We start from the raw sequence: 27,841 nt of genomic DNA on the forward strand, positions 1-27,841 counted from the left end.
AATTCCCCTTTTACGGGTGCTCTTTGAGTCTTTTCATCCCACTGTCTTGGATTTGTCACTCTTCCACAGGTAATTTCCCCCCTGGAGTTGGTTAGAAGGTGAGTCATAGCATCTCCAGAACGGGCATCAGACACATGTCCGGAGGAAACCCTACTTGTCGGAGCTGGGTCAGTTACTGCAAATCAGATGACAGTGTGGAACTGGCCCTGGGCTAAAGCTCATAGAAGTGACTTCATTTGCCAGAGGAGGAAGAAGTGACCCAGCCCACACAGAGCTGTAACCAGCCTGTTTTTCAGAACTCCAGGGGACAGGGGTGAGGATATGGGGTCTTTTCGGGGAAGGCTTCTCAGGCTGTGTAGTAGAACCACGTGGGGAGGGGAGATGCTCATGGAAATGCTGGTCCCGGCATTTCCACCTTAGAGAACGTTCTGACCCCAGAGGTCTGGCCTGGAGCCCAGGAACCCTGGTTGTGGTGGTGGTTTTACAATACCATGTACTTCAGGGGTGCTGGTTCATATGGTTGGGGTACCAAGTCTGGAAAAATGCTGAGCTGAGGGCTTGAGGCACCTGCCTCATACCACAGTCTAGCTTCTCACCCACAGTGTCAAACTCCCCATTCTCCCAGCACTTCTGGATGACACAAGGCCGCACCTCAGTGCCTGTCTTCGAGGACACTTGGTTTGTACGAGCAGTCAGCCATTAGAGATCAGCTAGGGGGTGGCAGTTGGAGTGGCACAGAGTCAGAAGTCGTGCCTCTTGCCCTTTGCACATTCTAGGGCGACTGAGGAGACAACACTGTGTCCTTGGGGTGAGTCAGCCTTCCAGATCACATCTGTAAGATGGGATGTCTGCTGTGGGTTCCTGTGACCCCACTGAGGATCTCTGAGGGTTAGAGATCTCAGGTGAATATATGAACAGTCAAATATCAAAGCACCATGGAGTCATCTCTTTTTCCTGGGCATTTGAATGAAGTGCTTTCTTCTTAGAAACAGATTTTGATCTTGTCAGAGCTGCTTTGGAGCCAACTGCCTCCATCCTCAGGAACTTCTTTGGGTTCCGATTGTCCCTTTCTCCTCAGGCCGTATCTTCCAGTATGCTTGGGGCTCAGGTTGGCCTCCCCATGCCCAGGGGTGGGTGATAGCCAGTATTTCCAGACTAGGACCACAACAGTTCATCCTGGAGGTGTCAAAGCCGGGTTGCGACGAGAGTGGAGGTGCTCAGCCAGGGCCAGGAGAGTGGGTGGGTAACTGCCTGGATGCTGAAGCCAGACTGCTTGGGCTCAGGTCTCACTTCCACCTCTTACTCTCTGACTCAGTGTTATCATCTGCGAAAGAGGGATGCTAACAGGACCTCCTGCTAGGATTGTTGGGAGTAGCTTATGCAAGCCAAGCGCTCAGAACAGTGCCTGCACCTGGTGAGTGCTGTGTACATACAAGCTCACTGTATTACCTTCTTCCTTCCAGGTACCACCGGGAAGGCACCGTCTCCGCCACCCCTCCTCACTGACCGGCAAGTGAACGAGAAGGTGGAGAACCTCTCCATCCAGCTGCGGCTCATGACCCGAGAGAGGAATGAACTGCGCAAACGCCTGGCCTTTGCGACTCACGGGACGACCTTTGACAAGAGGTAGTGGTCGGCCCACACCCTGCCCAGCACTCACCACCTTGCCAGTCGGCCCGGGTTATCCTGATGCCATCACCATCCCCTGCCCCCCAGGGGCTCCTGAGTTTCCCGGGGTCAATGCTGCACTGCCAGGGTGTCCCCTTGCCCCCACGTTGTCACAGTGAAACGCTCTCCCTGTGGGCCTAGGGGGAAGGTCACAGTCTTATTCTGCTTCCTCCAGATGAAAATCAGAGCCCATGACCTGAATCTCACAACTCAGGGATTCAGTGGAGTTGGGGTGTGTGTTCATCAAACATTTGGCACCTGACAGTGGTGTGCTCATGTGTGTCTGTGTGTGTCTGTGTGTGTGTGGCAGAAGAGCCTGGGGCCAGCCTCCTAGCCTTTCTGTTGGCCTTGCAGGTGATTATTTGGTGGGTGGTGTTGGCAGCAGCTGAGGGGCCTGCTCCCACTTTGGCGCCTCCTCACTGGTTGGTTGGATGGCCTTGAGCTTGTCACTGTCCTCTTCTACGCCTCTGCTTTCTGGTGCCAAGACAGTATGCTTCCTTCTTAATCCCTTGTCTGCTGCTGTGTGCACCCCATGCCATGCCCTAATAGACATAGTCATCCCCTTGGTGGGTCCACATGTGTGTGTGCCTGTCTCTGTGTGTGCGTCTGCATGGGGATCTGTCTGTATGCCTGTGTGCACCACTGTCTCCCAGAAGACCCCAGCCTGCCTCCCGTTGGGTGGATCTTTATGCAGTTTGTAAACACATTAATTGAACCCTGCCATATATGCATTTTAGGAAGGGTGTAGTCTACCTGGCTTCTTTGTTGTTTTGGAGAAAATCTTTGATTTCTTCTTTTATTGGAATTTAGAGGTAGATACCAGGGAAGGGTGGCCCATGGGGTGGGGCAGAGGGAGAGCCTTTACCCACTTGCATAGTCCAAGAGGGCTTCATGGAGGAGGTGGAGGAGGGACACAGAGAAGTTTATCCTTCTGGGAGATGCTAGTAGGGTTCCTGAGGGGAGGGAAATTGATTTAACCTCTTTCCTTTAGAAGCATCAGGGGTGTGCACCTTTTCCCAAGAAAGTTTCCTCTGGGGGTGATGTCAGGGCTGCAAAGCCTGTTTCTTGAGGTTACCTTTCTGAGGATATGCCCCTCAGTCAGACAGCACGAAGGCAGGGCCAGTGAAGATGTGGTGCACTAGAGTGCATATTGTTCATGGCTGCTTTCATGCTGCCAAGGCAGAGTGGGTGGTTGCACAGAGACTGAATGGCTGGCAGAGCTTAAGGTGTTTACTCTCTGGCCCTTTACAAAGGTTGCTGATACCTGCTTTGGAGCAGGGGTTCTCAAACTCAAGCACATACTGGAATCACCCTGAGGGCTTGTTTTTGAAGCACAGATTGCTAGTTAGCCCTACCTCCTTCCCAAGTCCTGAATCAAGAGGGCTGGGGCCTAACAAGTTCCCAGGTGATACTGATGCTGCAGGTCTGGGAACTCCACTTTGAGAACCACTGCTGCTGGCCACTGTTCTCAACCTTGGCTGCACATTGGGATCCCGTGGGGAGTTTAAAAGGAAAAATCCTGATGTCTGAGTCCTCGCCTTAGGGATGGCTGATGTAATTGCTCTGGGCCTCGGTGTTCTAATGTGTGCCCATGATTGAGATCACTGTTCTCAGGAGAGGAGAAGCATCCTCACAGGTTTTTGGTGCCTGTAATATGTGTGCAGGCCTGTCACATGATCTCCCAGAAGCTCCTAGAGAACAAGACGGCACCTTCTCAGCTGTCCAGGCCCATGCAGGGAGCTTGGGCAACCAAGGCTCTTTCCGTCCTGGGGATTCTGACTCTGTTGGTCTGGGTACAGCTAGGACACCTGAACTTAACAAGCCCCCAGGTGGTTGTGGTGCATAGGAGACCACTGGGCGGGAGTGACCCAGGATATGGCTTCTCAGGAGAGAGATGTTCCTTGTCAGTGTGATCCTGGGGCCTGTGTTTATGGGGCTGTTTGCTGTCTGGGCCAGGCCCTACCACAGGCTGAATCCCGACTATGAGAGGCTGAAGATCCAGTGTGTGCGGGCCATGTCGGACCTGCAGAGCCTGCAGAACCAGCACACCAATGCCTTGAAGAGGTGTGAGGAGGTGGCCAAGGAGACTGACTTCTACCAGTGAGTGGGGCCTGCCTGGCACGGGCTCCCAGCATCCACTGAATGGCTGCCTCTTGCCCTCCCTCCTTTATATCTGGACTTGGAGCCAGGGGTTCTGGTTCTAGTCCTGCCACTGCCACACAGCAAGTACTGGGCTTCAGCAAGTGGGATGTTTTTGGGCCTCATTTTCCTAAGTGCACAGTGAGGCTATTAACCCTTCACGCCATTGGCTGCAGGCTTTAGGAGCGTGGTAGGTAACAGAGTGTTTGAAAACATGAGGTGGTAGGCCAGGCAGGTCACTGGGCTTCTCGGTCACTGTCCGGGGGCTTTGCTGCAGCTTCTGGCCATGGGGGAGGCAGATGGGGCCTGTTCCCTTTTGGTCTCCTTGTGTCCCTCTGAGGGTATATGCCTGCCCAGCCGCTGATGTTTGCCCAGGCCTCAGTACTTGGAGGTGCCAAGTCTATACCAGGTAGGGGCATATCTCTTTTTTTCCTTTTTTGGTATATATACCTCTTTTGGTGTCAAGTTTTTAAAAAATGGTTTGCATCCTTCTGGCATTTATCTGATAGCAGGCTTTGGCCTGCCTCTGAGTGTTGCTGACCTGGCTGCTCTTGGCTCCTGTCTGGTGTATTGGGAGTATTGGGACCTGGAGGGGCTGGTGATGATTTGGGGTGGGGGTTGGGGACTAGCTGGGACTCACTGTGTGTGTGGGATTTCAGCACACTCCATAGCCGGCTCCTCAGCGACCAGACCCAGCTGAAGGATGATGTCGACATGCTAAGGCGGGAGAACGGACAGCTGCTGCGGGAACGTAATCTGCTACAGCAGTCGTGGGAGGACATGAAGCGGCTCCATGAGGAGGACCAGAAGGAGATTGGTGACCTCCGAGCCCAGCAGCAGCAGGTAGAGCCGGGCTGGGCAGCTGGGGGCAGACCAAGGTTGGTCATCTACCCACCCACCCACCATCCACTCACCATCCACCTGATCAGGTATTTCTGGAGTGTCCGCCTCATGTGAGGCACTGGGATATCTGTGAGCAGACACTCAACCCTTGCTTTTCTGTACTCTGCCATCCAGTTGGGGAGACAGACGTTAATCAAACAATCACACATATCTCTGTGTCATTAGGAATGTTTCAAGGGCTACCATGGAGGAGGCGCTGTGCAGTATGTCACAGGAATTCTACTTAATCTGGGGGCTTGGGGGTCTATAGCTTCTTTGTATGGATTGTGAGAAATCAGATGGAGAGAAGCTTGGAAATATTAAAGCGCTGGGCCACTATGAGATGGAGCATTATCATCATTATTTGGGTTGGAGTGTGGCCTCTTGCTCTTACTGCTCTGTTCATCCAAGTGAGTTTCTTAGGTTTGCTCCTCTCTTATTTCACATTGACAAAGGCATGCGGATCAGGGCAGTCAGAACACTGGCTTGCTGTGAGTGGTGTTGGCCACTACTTCTCCTCTTGTAGCTTACAGTCTGGAACTATCTGAGCTGCCCAGGGATATGGAAGGGGCTCAAGACATGTTCTGTGTCTACAGGCGGTTAGATGTTTGGGGTTGGAAGGCAACCCCAGGAAGAGGCAGAGTGTCCTCTGAGCCCTGTACCATAGATCTAATTAATCAGAGAAGCCCTCCATCAGAGTCGTTTATGGTTCTCTGAGTTAAAGCAGGACTGTTGGGGTTTGCTTGACACAAAGCTGGTATGTAGTAGTCTGAACTCATCTGATGATTTAGCATGACATTATCTTCATTGCTTTATTTTCATTTACAATTAAAAATTGTGAAACTGCTTCAAACTTACAGAAGAGTTGCAAGTACAGGGCATGGAATTTTTTTCTCCAGGTATCATTTTAAGAGTAGGTTGTCAACCTGATGCTCCATCAGGTACCCTTAGTGGCTGAACACTCTAAAGTGTACTTCTTAGAAACAGGGATGTTCTCCTCTGTAACAGTAGCATAAGCATCAACATAAGGAAGATAACATTGATACATACTACCATCTCATCATCAGACCCTTCTCACGTTTCTCCAGTTGTCTCAGTAGTGTCTTTAATAGGAAAAGGATCTCATTCAGAATAAAGCATTGCATTTAGTTGTCACGTCTCTTTGGTCTTTGGAACAGTTCCTCAGGTGTGACCTGATGCTTTGGAAGGTTATAGGCCTGTTATGTTGTAGGCTGTCCCTCAGCGTGCATCTGTCTGATCCTCATGGTTTGATTCTGTTTATGCGTCTTAGGCAGGACTATCACAGAAGTGGTGCTGCCTTCTTCTCATTGCATCCTGTTGATTGGGACTTGATTTGATATGACTGGTTACGATGCTGTTCACTTTGGTCAGTTGACTAAGGTGGGGTCTCCAGCTTCTCCACTGTAAAGTTACCTGTTTTCCCTTTGCTTATCTGTCTGTCTCTATATGGACTCGTGGTTTCCTGTCCTATTCTGTGAGTTATAATCCATAGTGGCCAGTAGGAGCCCCTTCAAGCTAGCTTCTCTGTCTTTTTGACATGTCCTCCTCACTCTTTGAGCACTTCCTTGCTCTTTGGCACAAGAGGATGTTCCAGGCTCATTTTTTAATTTCCCTGCCCTAGCCCTGGAAATCAGCCGTTTCTCCAAGGAGTTCTCCTTCCTTTTAGTGGAGAATGATACTTAGAAGCAAGATCTGAATGCTGAGTGTGCTCATAGCTACTGGGGTGTTACTGCTCCTAAGCCCTCTCAGTGGACTGAGTAGGGAATTCTGAGGACATGCCACACACATACACACATCTCTATTTCCATGTCCGTCTCTTTCCCTCCCTCTTCTATATCTATATCTAAATCTTCAAAGTGTAATATATATTGAAAACCATGTGTTCACACTAACATTTCCAGTTCCAGTCCAACACTGCTGTAGCACAGCCTTCGTTCTAGCTTTTCCCCTTTCCATTTCTGTAACTGTCTTTCACAGCAAAGAGGAAGCCGGTCCCTATTATTCTTACTCTGTTTCCTTGGTCAGCCCCCGTGTACCTGCCTCCCATCCTGCTGCAGCCCTCTTCCCCACCCCATCCTCTTCCCGTCCTCTGTGGGCCCTCCTGCTCCATGCCTTCCCTCCCTCAGGCTCCACCTCTGCACTGCCCCTCCTCGGCCCTGCAGACTCTGATGCCCACTCGGGGACTACAGCCCTCTGTCCTGCTCTGCCTCACTTGATGGCCATGAGGTTAAATTTAATTTGTTCAGAAAGGTGAAGGCAGAAGTTTATTTTTTATTTTATATTATTATTTTTTATTATAAAATTAATATGCTTTTTGTAACATAAAAGAATCAAACGATAGAGACATTTTAAAAATAAAAAGAATTCTTTTATAGTCTCACTCCTCAGAAACAACTACCATGAGGGCACTACCAGTGAAAAGTTTGAGATTTTTATCTGTGCACATAGAAACCTTTATATCCTGTTAATTTATTTCACAAAATGGAATCATACCACTCATTTTGTTGCTCACATTGTTTTTTGCTGAATACATCATGTGCATCTTTCTGTTTCAGTACAAATTCACTTCCTTGTTTTTAACTTCTGCAGAGTATTGAGTTACATGGAAGTACCATAATTGATTCAACCAGTCTCCTGATCCTTGGGCTATTTTCAGCATTTTCCCGTTATAAGCTATGTTCTATTGAAAAATTGGCTTCTGAAGTTTATTTTCTTTCGCTGATATTTATTGTGGTCTTATGTGGAACACCCACTGCAGGCTCAGGGAGAGACCTTAAGATGGATATACCTGGAGAGATCTGATGTCTCTTTTGTGAGCCCTCTGATTAGGGGATGTGGTTGTGTGGGGTCAGGTCTGGGGGCAGAGGTGATAGGCTTTGACCAAATCTTGGTAATGGGAAGGGTTCTTGGAAGGGGAGGGAAGTGCAGGCCAGGGCAGCAAGAGTCCACCTGTGGGCAGAAAGCCTTGCAGTACAGCAGGAGGAGAGGGAAGGGAGAGGGGAGAGGGGACTCCATCACTGACCTGCGGTGGCATGATCTCAGAGAAGCCGCTTCAGCAGTCTCCGCGTCCTGCATCTCTTTAACAGTTCTGTTCAGGACTGGGGTGGGTGGTGCTCTGGGGGTGTTGCTTTGGGACGAAATGAGACACCAAGGAGAAAGTGTTGTATGGTTGTATGGTTAGTACCATGTTGAACGCATTGAATTCCCCCTGCAGAGATCCTTCCTCCTGCATGTCCACAGAGCTTCCTAGAGCAAACAGTTAGGACTGAGGGTTTTCAGTTTTTTTAAAGGCAAACCATTTTTACCCCAAAAGAAACCCCTTGGAAGAATCCAGAGTGTGAGGCAGCTAAGGATGAGCTGCTGTGGTGAGGCGGGGCGCGTGGGGCTGCCCAAGAGGCAGGGGCAGCCACAGCTGTCTGTTTGCCCCACTTCTCTGCATGGGGCTGTGAGTGGTGGCTGCCCCCATCTGAGGGCAGGTACCCCTTCCCATTGTTACCTTCACCCCACTTTGTTTCCTTGCTCTTTTTTTTGCTGACGCTTTTTTCACCCTGGTTTAAACTTGGCGTAGTTAACCTTTTACCTTGGGGTTTAGTTTAGATTTTATTTTTCTTTGAGCATTTCATAATTTCAAATGTGCTTGTGGTTCCATCTTAGTGTAAGGGAAGTTCCACAGCCTTGCTAGAAAGGGGCAGAATGGGGCTTTCTAGGTGGAGCAGAGCTGGTCTCTCTGGTTGTCCTGGAGGTTGAAGGGTCCTGTATATAAAGCAGTGGCACTGTGTGCCGGCATGTGTGAAGTGCTCCGTACCTGATTGTTGTCATTATTGTCTTTATTCTAGTCCTATCAAGGCTGAATTAAAGTCTGATTAGACTTTAATTAGAGTAGACACAGCCCTCATACTCTGCTGGTGGGAGTGTAAATGGTACAGTCAGTTTGGAAAACAGTCTGGCAGTTTCTCAAATTGTTAAACATTGGACCAGATGACCCAGCAAAAACTCCTAGGTTTATACCCAAGAGAATTGAAAAGATTTATCCACACAAAAACTTGTCATGTGAATGTTCGTAGCGGCATTATTCATAACAGCCAAAAAGTGGAAATAACCTAAATGTCCATCAACTGATGAATGGATATATAAAATGTGGTATGTTCTATACAATGGAATATTGCTCAGTGTGAAAAGGAATGAAGTACTGATACCTGCTACAATGAGGATGAAACTTGAAAACATTATGCTAAATGAAAGAAGCCAGACGCAAAAGACCTCATATTATATAATTCCATTTATATGAAATGTCCAGAACAGGAAAATCTGTAGAGGCAGAAAGTAGATGAGTGGTTGCCTGGAGCAGGGGGATGGAAGGTTGGAGAGTGATGCTCATGGGTCCTAGTTTTTTTGTGGTGATGAAAATATTGTGGAATTAAATAGTCGTAGTTGTTGCACAGTCTGTGGATTCACAGCCTTGAGAATATGACAAAAAACACTGAATTCTGCTCTGTGAAGGTTGAATTTATGGTATGTGAATTATATCTCAAAAAAAAGACTCTGGTTATCACCTTGTCATAAAAAAAAATTCTTCCCTCTTGAGGCATGAAGTTCATTGCCTCCCATTCTCTGACTTCCCTTAGAACTTCCACAGCTTTTACAAACATCCAGACTGAGGTTATCCCCTCCCACCCCCTTTTCTCGTTCTCTCCACAAATGACATGGGAAGCTGTCCCCCACACCCCACCATCACATTCCTTGTCTCCTTTCTTTTCCTACAGCTGTGACCCTTTGAGGGGGTAGTTTATTACAGTGGCCAGTGAGTTTCCCCAATTCTGTGCAGCTGGACTGATGCCCCTTAGCGAGTGTTATTACCTTGGGACTCCCCCAGGAGAGGAGGCCCGGCTGCTGCGGAGTTGGGGGTGAGTGGGTGAAGGGTGCATCTCTGAGCTGCCAGGGCTACCTGCTTTCCTGGGCTGGGGACTTCTCGCCTTCCCCAGATCTAGGGTAGGTGGCTGGGCTGTGGACAGCCTCAGTCTTGGGTAGGCCAGCAGTAGAGGAAGCAGGGGAGCCGGGGGTGGCCGCAGGTTTCCTCCCCACAGGGCCTGAGGGCAAAGGTTGGCCTCCTTGGACAAGGCCGGTTTTGTTGCCTGGTTCCTCCCACGCCTTGTTAACTGAAGAGGCCCTCACAGGGTAAATGGTGCTGTTTGACTTGAGTGTTTGCTTGAGGGATTTGTGGGGCTCCCCAGCCCTCTGCATGATTTATCTCTGAGGAAATGAGGCAGCCCTGGGTGGGAGGGGGGCCCAGGCCTGGGCCCTCTCGCCTGGAGAGCAGCACATAGGTGCTTTGCATGCATCTGTGTGTGGGGAGGGTTGCAGCATGGTGGTTCCGTCTCCAGGGTACCTCAGTTGGAAGGCACCATCTGGATTTTTCTGGGTTGCATCAGAAATGCCCAGGAGATCCTGGGCAGAGATTGTCAAGCCTTGGTTGGGGGAGCCACGTAGAGGATAATTTTGCATCTTCTTTCTTTACTACAATAATGCATATTCTTTGGTGAAAAAAGAAAAAACTTTCAAACAACATGGAGGTACCCACCCCCACTTCAGCCCAGTGTCACTCCCTGGAGATGACTGACCCCTCTGACCCACTTGGGATATACCCTTGTAGACGTGTGTTTAATGTCAGACTCAACACACACAGTTGTGTTTTATTTTCTGCCACCTGCCTTTCTTTTTTTTACCCTATATCGTGAGTCTCCTTATATTTTCTGTACATTTGGAACATCCAACAAGATATTTCTTGGTTTAGCTGTCAGTTAATTTATTCACTCCATTCTGTGTGTGTTGGGAATCTTGGTTGTCTGCCCGTTTTCCTATTACAGATAGGTTTTGGTGGGTATACTTACATATGTCCTTATGTTCCGTTGTGGAGGTTTTTCAAAGTTTGATTCTTAGAGGTACATTTGCCAGGTTCAAAGCGATGCTTTTCTTTTTCTATAGGTTCTGCCAATTTATTTGGGAAACTTATAAGGCCCCAGGAGACTTCTCTCTCCTCCTTCTGGCCCTGTCCCCTGTCTTTAAATATACTTTTTTCTTTGGTGATTCATGAAAGTTGACTTCTTTTTCCAGGTGTCTCAGGAAAGGGGTTTCTCAGTCGTGGAAGGGCATGCCCCCGGAGGAGCCCAGAGAGGAGGAGTGTTTCTGGCTGGTGTGGACTAGAGATGAGGGCAGCTTTCTCGTCAGCCTCCCTGCGGGACGCAGCTCAGGCCCTTTGGGGATGGGACCAGACCCTGGCTCTGTGCCTCCTCTGGGCCAGTTCCGCCCCCTCCTGATGGGCCGGAGGGGAGTCATCTCTAAAGACTGCAGCCTGCCTGAGCCGAGAAGTTGACTGCCTTTCTCGTTTTAGAATTATGGGCCAAATTTAAATATTCTCTTTCTCACTTGGACTTCCACTAGCCTTAGCTGGGAAGCTAAACATTTGACTGTGTGTGTGTAACTACCTGCTAAGCACATAATCTTCTAATGATATAAACAAAATATTCTAGACTAAAAGATAGGATAGTTTTTCAAATTCTCTGGACTTATCTCTAGAGGGTTAAACTTCCCACATTTCTTCAGAGGCTTTTGATTACATTAGCACAAACATGATTGTTCTACAAGCACAGCCCTGTTTGTAGAGAAAAGCTGAGAAGTGTTGGGGGCCTCCGAGCCTCTTTGGCTATCTGGACCCTGTGCTGTAGGAAAGGATTATTCTGTGTGACTCTAGGGCCGAATGAAAAGGAGAGGTTGGAAGTTGAGGAGCTCATAATAAGCAAGAGCTTCTTGTGCAGAGTTTCACCTGTGGAATGGGCGGAGTCATGGCCCAAACAGCAGAGGGTGTCAGCCTGATCTCCCCAGCTCCCTTCTGACCAGGATCCCGTCATGCTATCAGAGCTGGATTGAACATCAGAAGGGATCCTTGGGTCTGCCCTGGGATTTTCCCTGACCAGCCCCATCTCACCGGGAACTCGTGACCCACCCTGGCAGCTGGTCACTCTGCCCTGAATTGTCCCTGGGTTGTCACGCAGGTGCTAACCCAAGCTCCCACGGTTAGGGCATTTTGGGGACTATTCTCAATGAAGAAAGACCAAGCCATGGTGTAAACTCAAGATTCTGTTGTGGGCTGGTGAACACGGGCTCTGCTGGGCCAGCAAGGGACCAGGATGACCAGAACTAGGTCTTTGTTTGCATCATTTTAAGGCCGCCTTTAAAATTTGTTTCTTGATGAAACTTAGAAGGCACGACAATAGTAGAGCACTTTTGGTTGGTCTACTCAGGGTTGCCACCTTGTGGGAAACTCAGGGAATGGCAGCAGTGCTTTTGTTCTGCAATAACCGCTCGAGTCATTTGCAGACACTGTGGTTCTCACCTGGCTTAGGGGATGTTTAGAGAGGAAAACATTTGAGGTGAGGTGAATCCGTGCCCATCTTCCTCTACTTTATATATGGCATACCGCCACAGCATGGCTTGACAAGCAGTGTGTAGGTCCGCATCTGGGATCTGAATTGGCCAACCCTGGGCTCCTGAAGTGGAACGTGCAAACTTAACCACTGCGCCACTGGGCCGGCCTCAAGATGATTTGTAGTTGGAGTATCTGAGGTACTGCCCACAAATCAGGGCAATCCAGTGTAGAAGCTGGAATTTTTCCAGATGTAAGTGGAAGGCACTGGTTGACCCAGGTCCAGAGAGCTCTCCATTGGCTCTGTGTCCTGGGTATGTGCGGGCACATGTTCCTTCCCAGCTCTCAGTGCTGGGCGCGGCATCAGTGGTGTCCTTGGTGTCCTCAGCCCCACTGAATGCATCTGGACAAATTCAGGCGTCTTCACTCTGTCCTGCACTCAGGAACCCAACTCTCTTTTGTCTGGTGACTTACAGAAAAGAACAGTGTTGTATCTCTGTCTCACACCATACACAGAAATATATTCCAAGTCATTCAAATATTTAAATGTGAAAAGTAAAACGAACACTTTTTAGAAAAGATAATAGGAGACTATTTTCATGATCTCAGAGTAGGAAGAAAAGAACTTCTTAAATAAAACAACCAAAGCCCAAGCCATAAAAGAAATGATTGATAGATTTTACTGTATTAAAATGTGAAACTTCAGTTTAACAAAAGACACTGCAAGAAAATTTAAAAGCCATATATTGGGAGAAGATATTTGTAATAAATATGACTAGGAAAGGATTAGCACCTGGAATTTAAAAATAAATCCTACAGGAAGAAAGGAAGAGAGAGAGAACAGCAGGAGGGGAAGGAGGCAGGGAGGGGTGGGGAAGTGAAAGCTGTGGACAGGAGATTCATAGAAGAGAAAGTGTCTGTAGTCAGTAAACATAAGGAGAGTTGCTCCATTTTTCTAGTAATCGGGAATGCAAGTTAAAAAGACCTTATTTTTGGTCCATGCGATTGGTAATACTTTAAAACAATCTGACCATTTCACAGTAACCAAGAATAGAAACAACAGGAATGTCCTTCAGTGAATGAATGGACACACACAATTGTGGAACATACATACAGTGGGATATTTTCACCCTTCAAAAGGAAGGAAATCTTATCGCATACTGCAAAGTAGATGAACCTTGAGGACATTATACTAAATGAAATGTCAGTCACAAAAAGATAAATACCATATGATTCCATTTATGTGAGGTGCTTAGAGTAGTCAGATTGATAGAAACGGAAAGTAGAAGGGTGGTAGGGCCAGCCCTGTGGCCGAGTGGTTAAGTTCGTGTGCTCCGCTTTGGCGGCCCAGGGTTTTGCCGGTTCGAGTTCTGGGCACCGACATGGCACTGCTCATCGGGCCATGCCGGGGCGGCATCCCACATGCTACAACTAGAAGGACCTACAACTAAAAATACACAACTATGTACCAGGGGGCTTTGGGGAAAAAAAGGAAAAATAAAATATTTTTAAGAAAAGAAAAGAAAGTAGAAGGGTGGTGCCAGGGGTTGGGGGGAGGAGGAATGGGGAGTTGTTAATGGATAGAGTTTCAGTTTTGTAAGATGAAAAAGTTCTGGAGATTGGTTGCACAACAGTGTGAATATATGTAACACTACTGAAACATACGTTTAGATATTTTAAAAATGGTTAAGACGGTTTTATGTTATGTGTATTTCACCACAATTCAAAATTAAAAGAATTATCGGACTGTGTGAGATCTTGGTGAGGATCGTTGATGACAGTAACTCTCAGAACTCCTGCCCACAGCTGGTGGGATATGAATCAGTACGGCCACTTTGGAGAGCAATTTGATATTGTCCAGTACGTGTGAAAAAGTCCTTATCCTGCCACTTAGCTGCTCTGCTTCTTGGTGTCCCCCTAGAGAAGACTCTCCCAGGTGTGGGAGAGGACAGGTGTACAGCAGAAACATGGAGACAGTGTAAACGTCCATCCGCTGGAAAAAGGAGGTGGTGTGACGTGTTCACACAGTGACATACTGCCTGCATCGCTTGACCAAACCTCAGAAGCAGCATTGAAGAGAAAGAAGTGCATGTAGTGTGAGGCCTTTAGAGACTTTCATTAAATACATAGATAGTGTAAATAAAATGTTATGCACGCAGATGGTCAGCAGCAAATTTAGGGAAGAGATTAATTCTGGGGGGGAGGAGAGGCCTATTGGATAAGAGAAGGGTATTTGGGGGGCTTTAGAAACACCTGTAATGTTTTATTTCTTTGAAAAGCAATTTGAGACATGTGACAAGATACCAAGATTAGAGCTAAGTGGTGGGTACTTAAAATTTTGTTACATTATTTGCTATGCTTTTCTGTATGTTTGAAGATATTCCTTTTAAAAGAACAAAGACTTTAAATGACAGAGTAGGGCTCAGTCGGTGGTTTTCTCCGGTTTCTCAGTGTGCAGTCATGATCTGCAGCAGTGAGGCATTTTTACAAAACAGTGAAGATTTTAATTGCCCGAGGAACCTATACTGTTTCTTAAAATGTTTTGTATTTTGGTGTCCTTGTTAAGATTTCCTTTGAAGGAAAGAGTTTTGCTTTAAAAAAAAGAGAAAGAAAGAAAAAAAGAAAAAGGAGGAAGACTGAAAGCCCTGAGGAAGCTGATTTCTGAGACGCTCCTGCAGCCTGCAGCCCTAGGAGCTGGTGCTTAGCTCTTAGATGAGCCACTCACTTTCCTTGTTTCCGTGAATCTGATTTTTTAATTAGCTCTTCTTTGGCTTTTCCCGTTAATTGTGTTTATTGATGGCTAACCCTCCCTCTGAAGGGAATATGCAGCAGCCCTGGGTTCTGGTTCTCTAGGCTGAAAAGATCTGATAACTCAGGTCTCTGCTGAACAAGCCAGGTGATTCCTGGACTGTGGGAGCTGGAACGGCTAAGCAAGCTTTTCTGGTTCAGTCCTGTTATTGAGGAATAAGGAAACTGAAACCCAGAGATGTGGACTGACCCTCCCAAAGGCTCAGATCCCCTGAGGTGCTCAGCAGAAGTCAGCAGGCCCCTGACAGCCTCTTAACTTGTTGTTTACTCTCTGGAGCAGCACCCCAGAGCGCTTAGTTCCTGTAATTCAGAGTTGAACGCTTCCTTGCTTAGAACCCTCCTACGGCTCCCATTTCAGGAGGCGTGCTTCACCGTGAGCCTTGAAGCTATGCCTCCTTTTGACCCCCCTCCTCCATATTCACTGGGCTCCGGTGGCTCTGCCCTGCCCTTCTCTTTGTGCCTGGAATATGGCTGGGGATTCCTACCCTGGGACCTTTGCACTTGTTCTCCCCTCTGCTGCGTGTGCTCTGGGCTGCTGCTCTTCATTTGCATCCAAGCTTAGAAGTCACCTTCTCAGAGAACCTCCTTAGGTGTTAGCCTCTCTCACGGCCTTCTACTCTGCTGCTCATTATCCTGTTTTATTTTTTAATTTCTTGATAGCCCTTATTATGCTCTGAAGTTATTTTATTTGATCTATCTACCTCTCTCCCTCCCTACCTATCTCTGTCTGTCTATGTAAGTTGTATCCTTCCATTAGGATAAAAGGTCTTTGTGTGTCCTGTCCAGCATCACCAGCATCTAGAGCTGTACTGGACATAGTAGGGACTTGTGTTGGAGGTCCTCGACACCACCCCCAGGTTCGGGGATTTGTTAGGAGGACTCACAAAGTTCAGCATATGATCATATTCATGGCTAAAATTTGTTTCAGTGAAGGGACACAAAGTGAAATCAGCAAAGGGAAGAGGTGTGTGGGGTGAAGTCCAGAGGAGACCAGGTGTACGTTTCCAGATGTCCTCCCCTATGGAGTCACATAAGACGCTTAGTTCCCCAGCACTGAATCATGACAACATGCTTGAAGTGTCATTGCCAGGGAAGCCCTTGAGATACTTCCTGCCCAGGGTTTTTGCTGGGGGCTGGCCACGTAGGCTCCCTCTGCCTAGCGTGTACTGAAATGTCAGACCCCCAGAAGAAAGCAGGTACTCAGCCTAAGCCACACTGTCCAGGTCAGGCCCTGGGAAGCCCTCTTATCCCTGTGGGGAAGTTTTCTATCAGTGTGTGCAACTGTTTGTCATTCAGGTTCCCAGACGCCAGCCAAGGGTCAGCTTGCAAACAGGCCCTTCTAAGGATAGAAGTCTCAGGTCTGTTTGGCAACTCTTCTGCACACTACTTAAGAAATATCTGTGAATGAATGAATGGACCAAGTGTGTCTGCAGGGCCTGTGGAATCAGCCTGAGACTCCCGAAGGCCAGAGGGTGTGGCCTCCCCTCCCTTACCAACAATAGCACCTCCAGACAGATGGAGGTGAGAGTGATGAGTCTCTCCTTCCCTTGGTAAGTGTGACCCTCTGGTCCCCAGGTGTTGAAGCACAATGGGTCATCAGAAATTCTCAACAAGCTGTACGACACCGCCATGGACAAACTGGAGGTGGTCAAGAAGGACTATGATGCCCTTCGGAAGAGGTACAGTGAGAAAGTCGCCATCCACAACTCAGACTTGAGCCGCCTGGAACAGTTGGAGGAAGAGAACCAGCGCCTGCTGAAGCAGACGGAAATGCTGACCCAACAGAGGGACACAGCCATCCAGCTGCAGCACCAATGTGCTCTCTCCTTGCGGAGGTAGGAGCTGAGGCTGCAGTGGGAAGGAGCAGAGCCAGCCTGTCTCCGGCTCCATAATCACCAGAGGGCCAAATGGGTCTTCTCTGCCCTGGGGCCACTCTCCATTGTGGGCTTGTGGGTATCTAGAAGCCTCCCAGCCGTTTGGTGGGGGTGGGGTGGGTAGAAACAGCACAAGTAATTTTGCTTTTTCAGTCAGAAAATACTTATCTCTAGCAAACGTTTTCTTGACACTCAATGTGTCTTGGGAATTGTGCTTTCTCCATCTGCACAGCTCTGGTGTGTTCTCACAGACTCTGTTTCCTAGGTCTCCCCACAAGCCTCTCCTCTCTTTGTTAGTCACTTGTCCTAGGCATTGTTTCTTCTAAAGTTTCATTTTTTATTAAGGTATGTAATTTGTAGGGTGTGACCCCTGCCCTCAAATAGTGTTTTATAAAGTACATTCCTGCAAAACACCAGTTCTGGAGCACTCATCGGTTTCATATGAAAAGTGTTTTCTGGATATAGAAAGGTTTGGGAACTGCCAGGGTGCACACAGACAGGTGTCTGCCCTGTGAGACTTTTCAGAACCTTCACTCAGACACCGTGCCCCAGACTCTCCAAGAGGGTGGCACAGCATGCAGTGTGTCCCGAACCTCAGTCATCTGAGAACACCATCTTAAGGGAGCTCTGTGCAGGATAGACGTTCTCGGGAACACCCTCTCAGAGGTGCTGCTCGAGAGCTGCAGGCTCTAATGTGCAGGGTTGCCTGTGTGGAAGGTGCCTCCTGGCCTGGAGGGAGCTGTGTGCTCTCGCCCTAACCTGGTGGCTTTGGGCAAGTCGCCTATGTCTCAAAGCCTTGTCACCTCTATCTGTAAAGGAGGTGGTTGGACTAAATGACCGTTAAGGCTACTTTTGTCTCTCATATGCTGTGATTCTAACATCGTTTTGTTTTTATTTTTTTGAATAATGTAGCTTGACTGTGGAAGAAATACGCTGTTATTTCTAGTAGAGCAGAGGGCATGAAGTCCTCAGTTCAACTCTGGAAAGGCTGAGTAAAATTCCAGGTCCGGGGAACTGGTACTCCATGACTTTTCTCTCGGGAGTGCAGAGAATGACCTCACTTGAAACTTCATGCTTGACTGTCCAGCACAGTGGAGCTGACCGGGCAGGTCCCCACCTCCCTGTGTCCCGGCTGCCTTTCTCCCCCAGGTTCGAGGCAATACACCATGAGCTGAACAAGGCCACGGCCCAGAACAAAGACCTGCAGTGGGAGATGGAGCTGCTGCAGTCAGAGCTGACGGAGCTGAGGACCACACAGGTGAAGACTGCAAAGGAGTCAGAGAAGTACAAGGAGGAGCGGGACGCGGTGTACAGCGAGTACAAGCTCATCATGAGCGAGCGCGACCAAGTCATCTCTGAGTTAGACAAGCTGCAGACCGAGGTGGAGCTGGCCGAATCCAAGCTCAAGAGCAGCACGTCTGAGAAGGCGGCGGCCAGTGAGGAGATGGAGGTGTTGCGACAGGTAGGCAGCTGGGCAGCCGGCCTCCCAGCTCTGGGAAAGCCGCGAGGGGGGAAGGGCTGCAGAGCCCTTGGTGTCCAAAACAGCAGTGTCCTTCTGAGTCGGAGCGAAGAGCTTCTCATCTTATGCCTGCTTGCTGACTGGGTTATCAGCCACTGCCCAGGTAACTGCTAAGCTCACGCTCAGTGCCCAGCTGTAGTCTGGGCTACAGGGGACGCAAGGGGAGGTCCAGCTGTGGTCCTGAGCATCCAGAGCTTACAGTGTAGGAAGAAAGTCAGATGAGACGCACAGACGTGTGTGCTCCATGCACAATGTCACACTCACACCTGTAGTTCAGTAATTGTAGGTCAGTCTTGTGCTGAAGGTCAGTGGGTGTCTCAAGAACTTGCTCATTAAGAAGCAAGACCCCAAGACCAAGTTCCCACAGCCATAGGCACCTTTGGCCTTCTAGTCTGGAGGAGCACCCTCAGGGGTTCTTTTCTCTCAACATCTGAGGAGTCTACTTTTTAAAGGGGCAGTCAGGCCCCTACTGGGAAGATGGTAAACGAGTCTGAGCCTGAGGCCATGCTAAAGCCTTGTTCCCTGGGGTCATGTCTCCAAGGTCAGGAGGCACTGGAAATGGGCTTGGCTCCTTGGATTCTCTGCATCTGTCCTACCTCAGCCTCATGGCTGACACGTCTCAACCCCAAGTCCAGGTGTGCCTTGGATGGGCCCGTGGACTCCCCCTATTTGGGATTCCCTTCCATCCTGTTGGTTGGTGTTGTGGCTCTCTTTAGGCTATGAACTTGATCAGAATAGACTTTTTTTCCCATTGACTTAGTTCTCTGTTCATGCCTCTCCATTCTGCTTTTCTGTGCAGGTCAGTGAGAGTGCAGGCATTAACATTGGTCTGTGAGAAGCGAAAAGCAAGGTATTAAAGGTCGGGCAAATTGGCAAGGGATGGTGAGTGTTGAACTGTTGTAGCCAGAGCCCTCTGGACTGAGCATGAGGCAGGGCTGATGCCCAAGGGGGAGGCAGGGCCTGTGAGCCTTTCTGCAGACTGTGGTGCCTCCTTATGCCCAGGCAGTGCTAAGTGCTGGCAGTGCAAGGGACACGGCCCCTGGTCTCAGAACTGTCTCCATTCTGCTCAGCTGAGGGAGGGGTTCTTTTTCTTTCTCACGAGCTGTGCCTTACCTACGCTCTCTTCCCTTCTCTGTGTACCTCCCTCTTGGTGCCCCTTCTCCTCTCTCACTGTCGTCCTCTCTTTCTACTCTCTTCTCCAGAGTGGATTGTAACAAAGAGAGGGCGGTCAGGGGACCTATCAGGGTCTTTGCCTTACTCTGGAGACCAGGTCAGCTCAGCTCTCTCTCCTGCTTCCCGCCTCCCAGAGTGGGCGTGTCCACGGGAGCTTCCCTCCCAAGGGCCACTGTCCCAGCCTCTGGTGTCGCCTGACTGGGTCTGGTAAAGGCTCACTGCCTTCAGGAGGATGGAGGAACTGCCTGGGGCAGCTGATCTCTGTCACTGGGATGCTGTGGGCCCTGCTGCCTGTAACAGAGCAGCTTCCAGATAACAAGTCGCTTCCCAGGACAGGCCCCTCTACTCGAGTCCGTGTCCCATAGAAAGCGCAGCTCGGTCACTCCTGCTGGCAGTGGCTTCCCGTGTCCCTACCTTCCTGCTGCCCCTGAGTGCACTTGCATCTCCGACTTCAGTCCTGCTTGAGGAGCTGAGCTTGGCACTGGTGGACAGAGAGTCAACACGTGTGAGAGGAGGAAGTGCTATAGGGAACAGTGTGACAGAAGACAAGGCAGAGGACCAGGGTAGCATTTCAAGAACTTAGAGGCTGGGAGATGTTGTCCGAATGGAAGAGACAGGTGTCCCTGGGTCCCTGGCGTGGGCTTTACCCCTGCAGGGGGCTGAGTTGCAGCCCATAGGCCTTTCTTGTTGGCCTCAGGCCTGGGCTGGGCAAGTGTCTCTTGAAAACCAGCCCATGTCTTCCTGAGCCTGGCCCCAAGATCACCCAGAGTGGGCAGATCTTGGTGCTTTTGCAGACTAAGGGCTGATGTTTGGGGACAGTACAGTATAGAGTAAGGAGCAGTGGAGTGAGAGTCTGAAGACCTGGGATCTGGGTTCAGCTCTCCCCAGTGGGTGGGACCTGGGGTAGTCACTTCCTAGACTCTGCGGTTCCTCAGAGTAAATCGGGAGGCCCCAGCTCCCAAATTCTACCACCCCGTTTAAGATACCTCATTCCTACTGTTCTCTCCCAATAAAACTAAGTATGTACTTCTTGTGTTTCTCATAAAGAAACAGTGTTTTGGGGGTGGATTCATCTTGGAGACCAGCAATGATGGGGGCCCAGTGGGAAGGAAGGAGAGATGGGGGAGAGGGGAGAGCTGCCTGATTCCTCAGTGCTGGCCTCTCGTAGTGTCTCCGTCTGTGGCCCTCAGCTTCAGATGATTATCCAGAGCAAGATGGAAAACCTTTCAGTGAAACCGTATGTTAACACATTTTGAATATAAAACTGTATTAATGTACAACACCAAGTAAAATGTAAAAAAGTTATTGTTAAACCTATTACTTATAATAAATTATTGACAGAATTAATAAAAATCATTTTTAAAAAATAGCAAACTAAACAAACATTCAAGACTGCATAAAAGCAGGAAAAAAATCAAAACAAATAATTTGAATCGATTGGGAAATGTGAGGTCTGAGCAGAGTGTGCCACTGTGTCACTCTTGAGTTAGGTGTATTTTTTGTTCCGGTTTTTTTTCAACTCTTTCTGACTCTATATTTGAGAGGTGAAGGGTAATTGTAAGCTGACTCCACGTATTTTCCTCTGCATCCCTCGTCCTTGTCTCTGGTCTCTCGGTTGATCCACTAAGGTCTTTTTGAGTGTGTTTAGCAGGGGTGGCTTCTCTGACTCTGTGGAGTGAGCTGTGGAGTCCGTGGAAGCATTCTTGGTGTGTTTGTCTTCCTTATTCTTAATCACTCAGAGGGAGAGATACCCGGTCCAGAGACAGCAGTATCTGTTCCTCTCATGTCTTGTTTGGATTTTGCTTCTTGAGAAAGCCTTTGAGTTAGAGTAGGAATGACTCTTGCAGTAGACACTCACGATGTCATTTGTCGTTTTCCCCGTGTTCTCTAAGGAGTATAGAGGCACAGAGGGAGCTTTCTGAGTGCTTTTAAGAGTTTGATTTGAAATTTTAATGGAGCATGTGGTGCTTTGGGGAGTTGTCAAGGTGCAAATGCTTCGGATTTCAGCTTTTTAGATGAACTGAGATACACAGGATGTCCCCAGAAAAATACTGGTGTATTTTCAGATTTAAAAGTAACTTGGAGCTGGCCCCGCGGCCAAGTGGTTAAGTTTGTGTGTTCTGCTTCAGCGGCCCAGGGTTTCACCGGTTTGGATCCTGGGCGCAGACATGGCACCGCTTATCAAGCTGTGCTGAGGCAGCATTTCACAGGCCACAACTAGAAGGACCCACAACTAAAAATATACAACTATGTATGCTTTGGGGAGCAAAAGGAAAAAAATAAAATCTTTAAAAAAAATACTTTTTTTTTTATACTCCGTATGCCAGGTTATAAAAACCGGCATTGCCGACACAGAGGGTTGGGAATTATCATGAGCAGTGTCTGTACCCTTCACTGCAGTTGGACTCCCCTCACTACATTTTGTCATGAGAGCTCTTTCAACAGACACGGTGGGCTCTCTGTAAGATATCAACCACTTCACTGGCAGGGCAGATCCTGCAACAAGCACTCCAGCGCAGACATTCTGCCGGGGCCACTGACACCATGGCTGGGATTCTGGCCCAGGCTCCGTGGGACAATTAGAGTTTGGACTGGACCCTAGCCTGGTGTTACCAGGAGTCTGAGCATAGCCGTGAGGCGTGTAGTCGTAGGGGTGGGGAGTGCAGGGGTCTGCTGGGATGGGCTCTGGCTGGGATCCCAGTGTTTCCCTCCACCCAACTCCCAAGGGCTCAGCCCCGGCCCTTGCACTGGTGGGAGGGCACTTCCAGCCCAGGAGGCCCAGAAACCTCCCCTTCTGCGTGCCCCTCACCCCCACCAGATCAAAGACACGGTGACAATGGACGCTGGGAGAGCCAACAAGGAGGCTGAAATCCTTCGAAAGCAGTGCAAGGCTCTGTGCCAGGAGCTGAAGGAAGCCCTCCAGGAGGCGGACGTGGCCAAGTGCCGGCGGGACTGGGCCTTCCAGGAACGGGACAAGATCGTGGCAGAGCGGGACAGCATCCGGTACGGGGTGCTCTGGCTCAGGTCTTTCCATGAAGCGCTGAGTCTGTGGGGAGGGTCAGAATCATTGCTACATGTCCAGGTAAGGTGGGAGTGACCTAGGTGCCTCCCAACTCACCCTAGGTGATGCCCTAGCCTTGTCTCATAGCGTTAGAATTTTCCATTGTGTCTCTTCCCAATTCACTGCACCTGGGTATCCAAGCATGCTCTGTGCCCACGTGAGAGCCCATGAGGTGCAACAAGGGCAGGCTTTTTTCTTGAGGGGCTTGTGATGAAACCAACACATCAGATGTGCATACTGTCAGCCAATATTCATTGGGTGCCTACTATGTACCAGAACCTTAGGTCCCTTTAGCAAGGAGACCCTGGGAGAGAAACAGCCTCCCAGGCTGCCAGGCAGGTTGATGTCTGTGAGGAGCTGGTGCTGTGGGGGCCGCAGGCAGCTTCATTGGGCAGGGCAGTGGGGAAGGGGGATGCGTGGATGGTGAATTCCAGGGCCAGGGTCAGAGCTGTGATGGGGACATGCATGGCACTAGGGAGGATGGGTAGGGAGGTCTCCCCTAAAGGCATAGTATTCAGGGTAGAACTTAAGCATGAGTGGGATTTTTCCAGGTGGAGAAAGGGGGCAGGAGTTGCAGCCTGAGGGAACATCATGAGGAAAGGTGTGTGGTGTGCTCAGGGAAGGGCGCAGACATGGAGTGGCCGGAGCAGGTCGTGCATTTAGGGAGTCATGGGAGAGGCGGCTGACAGGGTTCTGGAGGGCAGGTTGTAAAGGCTTCGAAAGGGAAGCCCAGGAGCATAGACTTGATCCTTGGCTGGGCTGGAGCCAGGAGAGGCTGTGGTGGTGGTGGTGAGTAAGGACTTGGTCGTTGAGAGTTTCTGAAAGATTCCTTGTGGCCTTTGGAAGGAAAGACTGATGTCCTCTTGGGCTGGTCAGGAGATGAGGGTTCAGGGTGGTGGGGGATTTGGGATCATGGAGAGGTAGGGACCAGCTCTCGGGGACCAGCGAGTGACAGGATGCAATTCTAGAGGTGACACAGAGCACAGACTCCGCTGCTGCCAGGTCACCTATCCCCACCTCCTCTCTGAATGGCTGCAGTGGTCCTGGGGTCCCAGAAGCCACATATCCTTTAGTAGAGAGTTGTCAAGCCTGCACTTTGCACCTGCACAGAGCTCAGGGCTGCAGAGATGCATGAGGCATGATGCTTGTTGGAGTGGGGGCTCAGTCTAGTTGTGGGATAGGCGATAGCCCTCGAAAGGTCCATGTGTGGGTAGTTACAAGGCATGTGGCGGATGCGCAGGGGCCTGCCAGGTGGGCTGGGAGTGGGAGGGTGGTCATTAACCCTAGGCATATTGAGGGTGAAGCAGTGGGACAAGCATTGGACATTTGGAAGCCGATGCTTCTTGCCTGGTAACTGTGGGGGTGTCTCTTCTCCCAGGTCCTCAGTGTCCCCTCTGACCCTCAGTGGGGTTGGCCTGGGTGGTCTCATCTCTAGACTCTAAAGCACTCCTTCTGTGCATGTGGGGATGAGGCAGGCACCTGGGGTGTTTGGGAATTGGGGCTGCAGGACTGTCCACTGCAGGCTGTAAGTCCTCTGTCACCTGTCCCTCTCAGTGACCTTGTCTTCTGCCCCCTCTGCCAGGACCCTCTGTGACAACCTGAGGCGGGAGCGGGACCGGGCAGTGAGCGAGCTGGCTGAGGCCCTGCGCAGCCTGGATGACACTCGGAAACAGAAGAATGATGTCAGCCGGGAGCTGAAGGAGCTGAAGTACGCTGGTGGGGGTGCGGGTGGCCCCTGCCTGTGGTGAGCCCTGGGAGTGGTCCCCCCTGCCCCCAGGGCAAGGCAGTACCACGTCCAGGCCTGCCTGTCGGTCCCTTCACTCTGCCTGACTTTCTCATTCAGTAGAATGGGTCCAAATGCTGCCTCCATGCTGAGAGTTAATTAGAAATTCTTGGGTCTGGCCCTGTGGCCTAGTGGTAGAGTTCGATGCATTCAGCTTCAGTGGCCTGGGTTTGCCGGTTTGGATGCTGGGCATGGACCTCGGCGGCGGCCACACTGTAGTTGTGACCCACATAGAAAATAGAGGAAGATTGGTAACAGATGTTAGCTCATGGTGAATCTTCCTCACCAAAAAAACGAAAAGAAATTCTTAGACCAGCACAGAAGGGGCAGCAGCCCTTTGCTGAGCACATGAAGGTGGGTAGGCACCGTGTGCGAAAGCACATGGGAAGGAAGGTTCTGCTCTCAGGCGGTCCCTTTGGGCACAGGCAAGCAGGTATTGCCCATTCTTTCCCTCCTCCTTCATTCATTCACCAACTCAACAAGGATTTACTGAGTGTCTGCTCTGTATGGGCCAGGCCCATGGTAGGCACCGGGGAAACAGCTGAACAAGTTGCCCTGTGGGGCTCACAGCACACAGGAGGAGACAGACCAAAGGCAGGTCCATCAGAGAGACAAGTGTGTCAGTAAACAAAGTGATGGCAGACTGATGCCGCGTTTTGAAGGCAGTTCTGACTACCCCTCGGCAGACCTCTCGGCCTGTGTTATCTGGATGTCCATTTGGAGGAGACTGGTTGGGGTGTCAGACAACCTCCGTTGGTTACAGCCCTGCTCCCAGGGGTGTCATTTCAGATTTGGTGATCCTAAGCATTGGATTGAAAATACAAAGGTCAAAGTTTAAAAAGAGAAATTGGCAGAGCCAGACAGCCATCTCTGCAGTCCAGAACCAGACCCTAGTTGAGAAATAGTGGCTCCCTGTCCATCCTTGAAACTTCATAAGCTGTTGGAGTGGTGAAGGGTCAGTGAGAGGCTCGTGAGTCTGCAAGCCTTGCACACTCGAGCAACACCTTTCAGAAGGGAATGATAGCTTCCCCTTCCTCCCCATTCAGTAACATCTCCTAACATAAAACAAATAGCTTCATTTATTAAATAGAACCCCAGAACCTCTGGGGCTTGAATGCTGTAAGGAAGCTCTCAGGGTTTAAGAGGCAAAGTGATGGACTCTCTCCCGGGACCCACCTTGGGTCTTGCAAGTGATGGAATCAAACTGAGGCAAAGCCCGGGCCCTTGGAGTCTTGAGCTTGGGAGGAGGGTTTGCATTTTAATTGAGCTGGAGTTGCCTGGAACTTCTAAGAAAGTCGAGTTCCGTTTGTTTGTTCATTCAGCATATTTGAATTTGCACCTCCTCTCTGCTGAATTCTCCAACCAGCTGGATGCTGATGAGGGAGTCGGTGTTGCTGCCCAGGAAGCCCCCAGTGTGCAGAAGCAGCACACATGCCCTGGTGGGTGAGAGAGGAGAGGAGCACAGCAAGCATTAGGCACAGAGCTTCAGGCTGCACAGGGGTGGGCTGGGGCTGGGGGCTGGGGCCCAGGAGGAGGCTTTGGAGCTCTGCCTCGGAGGCTGGGTAGCATTCTAGAGCCGGCCAGTGAGAGCACAGCCCAGACACAGGCACGGACCTGGGAGTGTGTCTACTTGAGCAGGATGCAAAGTAGGTCACGAGTGTGCCAGGAGCCCAAGGGCAGCACTGATGAATTGGAAAGGTCATCTGGGCCCAGGTTTTAGGGAGAAGGTTTATATGCAAGTCACTGCAGATAGTACAAGGTTTCTGAGTCTTTTTCCACCCTCTTAACTCGGTCTTTCTGAGAGCTTAAGTTTTTAATTTTGTTTGTCTAATTTATTGATTTTTATTTTTTTATTTTTTTTAATTTATTTTTTTATTAAGGTTATAAAAGTTAACATCCTTGTGAAATTACAGTTGTACATCATTATTAGTCATGTTGTAGGTACACCACTTCACCCCTAGTGCCCTCCCCCCACCCCCCTTTCCCCTGACAACCACCGATCAGTTCTCTTTGTCCCTACGTTAACTACCACCTATAAGTGGAGTCATACCAAGTTCGTCTTTCTCTGTCTGGCTTATTTCACTCAACATAATACTCTCAAGGTCTATCCATGTTGTTGTGAATGGGACAACTTTGTCCTTTGTTATGGCTGAGTAGTATTCCATTGTGTGTATATATATATATATATATATATATATACCACAACTTCTTTATCCAATCATCAGTTGCTGGGCACTTAGGTTGGTTCCATGACTTGGCTATTGTGAATAATGCTGCAATGAAGATGGGGGTGCATAGAGCTTCTGAAATTGCTGATTTCAGGTTCTTAGGATAGATACCCAGTAGTGGGATGGCTGGGTCATAAAGTGTTTCTATTCTTAACTTTTTGAGGAATCTCCATACTGTTTTCCATAGTGGCTGCACCAGTTTGCATTCCAACCAACAGTGTATGAGGGTTCCCTTTTCTCCACAGCCTCTCCAACATTTGTCACTCTTGGTTTTGGATATTTTTGCTATTCTAACAAGTGTAAGGTGATATCTTAGTGTAGTTTTGATTTGCATTTCCCTGATGATTAGTGATGATGAGCACCTTTTCATGTGTCTATTGGCCATCCGTATATCTTCTTTGGAGAAATGTCTGTTCATGTCCCCTGCCCATTTTGTAATTGGGCTATTTGATGTTTTATTGTTGAGTTGTGTGAGTTCTTTGCATATTATAGAGATTAACCCTTTGTCGGATAAATAACTTTTGAATATTTTTTCCCAATTAGTGGGCTGTTTTTTTTGTTTCAATCCTGTTTTCCCTTGCCTTGAAGAAGCTCTTTAGCCTGATGAAGTCCCATTTGTTTATTCTTTCTATTGTTTGCCTCATGTGAGCGGTTATGGTGTCCGAAAAAATTCTTTTGAAGCTGATGTCAAAGAGTGTGCTGCCGATATTCTCTGCTAGAAGACTTATTGTTTCAGGCCTAATCTTTAGGTCTTTGATCCATTTTGAGTTTATTTTAGTAAATGGTGAAAAAGAATGGTTGATTTTCATTCTTTTACATGTGGCTGTCCAGTTTTCCCAGCACCATTTGTTGAAGAGACTTTCTTTCCTCCATTGTAGGCCCTCAGCTCCTTTGTCAAAGATTAGCTGTCCATAGATGTGTGGTTTTATTTCTGGGCTTTCAATTCTGTTCCATTGATCTGTGGATCTGTTTTTGTACCAGTACCATGCTGTTTTGATTAGTGTGGCTTTGTAGTATGTTTTGAAGTCAGGGGTTGTGATGCCTCCAGCTTTGTTCTTCTTTCTCAGGATTGCTTTAGCAATTCGGGGTCTTTTGTTGCCCCATATGAATTTTTGGATTCTTTGTTCGATTTCTGTAGAGAATGACATTGGAATTCTGATTGGGATAGCGTTGAATCTGTAGATTGCTTTAGGTAGTATGGACATTTTAACTATGTTTATTCTTCCAATCCATGTACATGGAATGTCTTTCCATCTCTTTATGTC

General features: G+C 49.0%; 1 protein-coding gene across 2 annotated transcripts in view; it reads left to right on the forward strand.

Annotated features, from left to right (window-relative positions):
- Positions 1 to 27,841, forward strand: part of DLG5 (discs large MAGUK scaffold protein 5) — a 129,028-nt gene that overhangs the window by 57,110 nt on the left and 44,077 nt on the right. For both annotated transcript variants that reach the window (XM_046655504.1, XM_046655505.1), the window contains exons 3-9: positions 1,464 to 1,626; positions 3,625 to 3,768; positions 4,467 to 4,650; positions 16,514 to 16,773; positions 17,962 to 18,274; positions 22,323 to 22,507; positions 24,148 to 24,273. In XM_046655504.1, the coding sequence (XP_046511460.1) occupies positions 1,464 to 1,626; positions 3,625 to 3,768; positions 4,467 to 4,650; positions 16,514 to 16,773; positions 17,962 to 18,274; positions 22,323 to 22,507; positions 24,148 to 24,273 (1,375 nt within the window). The remainder of the gene's footprint in view (positions 1 to 1,463; positions 1,627 to 3,624; positions 3,769 to 4,466; positions 4,651 to 16,513; positions 16,774 to 17,961; positions 18,275 to 22,322; positions 22,508 to 24,147; positions 24,274 to 27,841) is intronic.

Source organism: Equus quagga, chromosome 2 (assembly GCF_021613505.1).
Source record: "Equus quagga isolate Etosha38 chromosome 2, UCLA_HA_Equagga_1.0, whole genome shotgun sequence".
NCBI classification, from domain to species: Eukaryota; Metazoa; Chordata; class Mammalia; order Perissodactyla; family Equidae; genus Equus; species Equus quagga.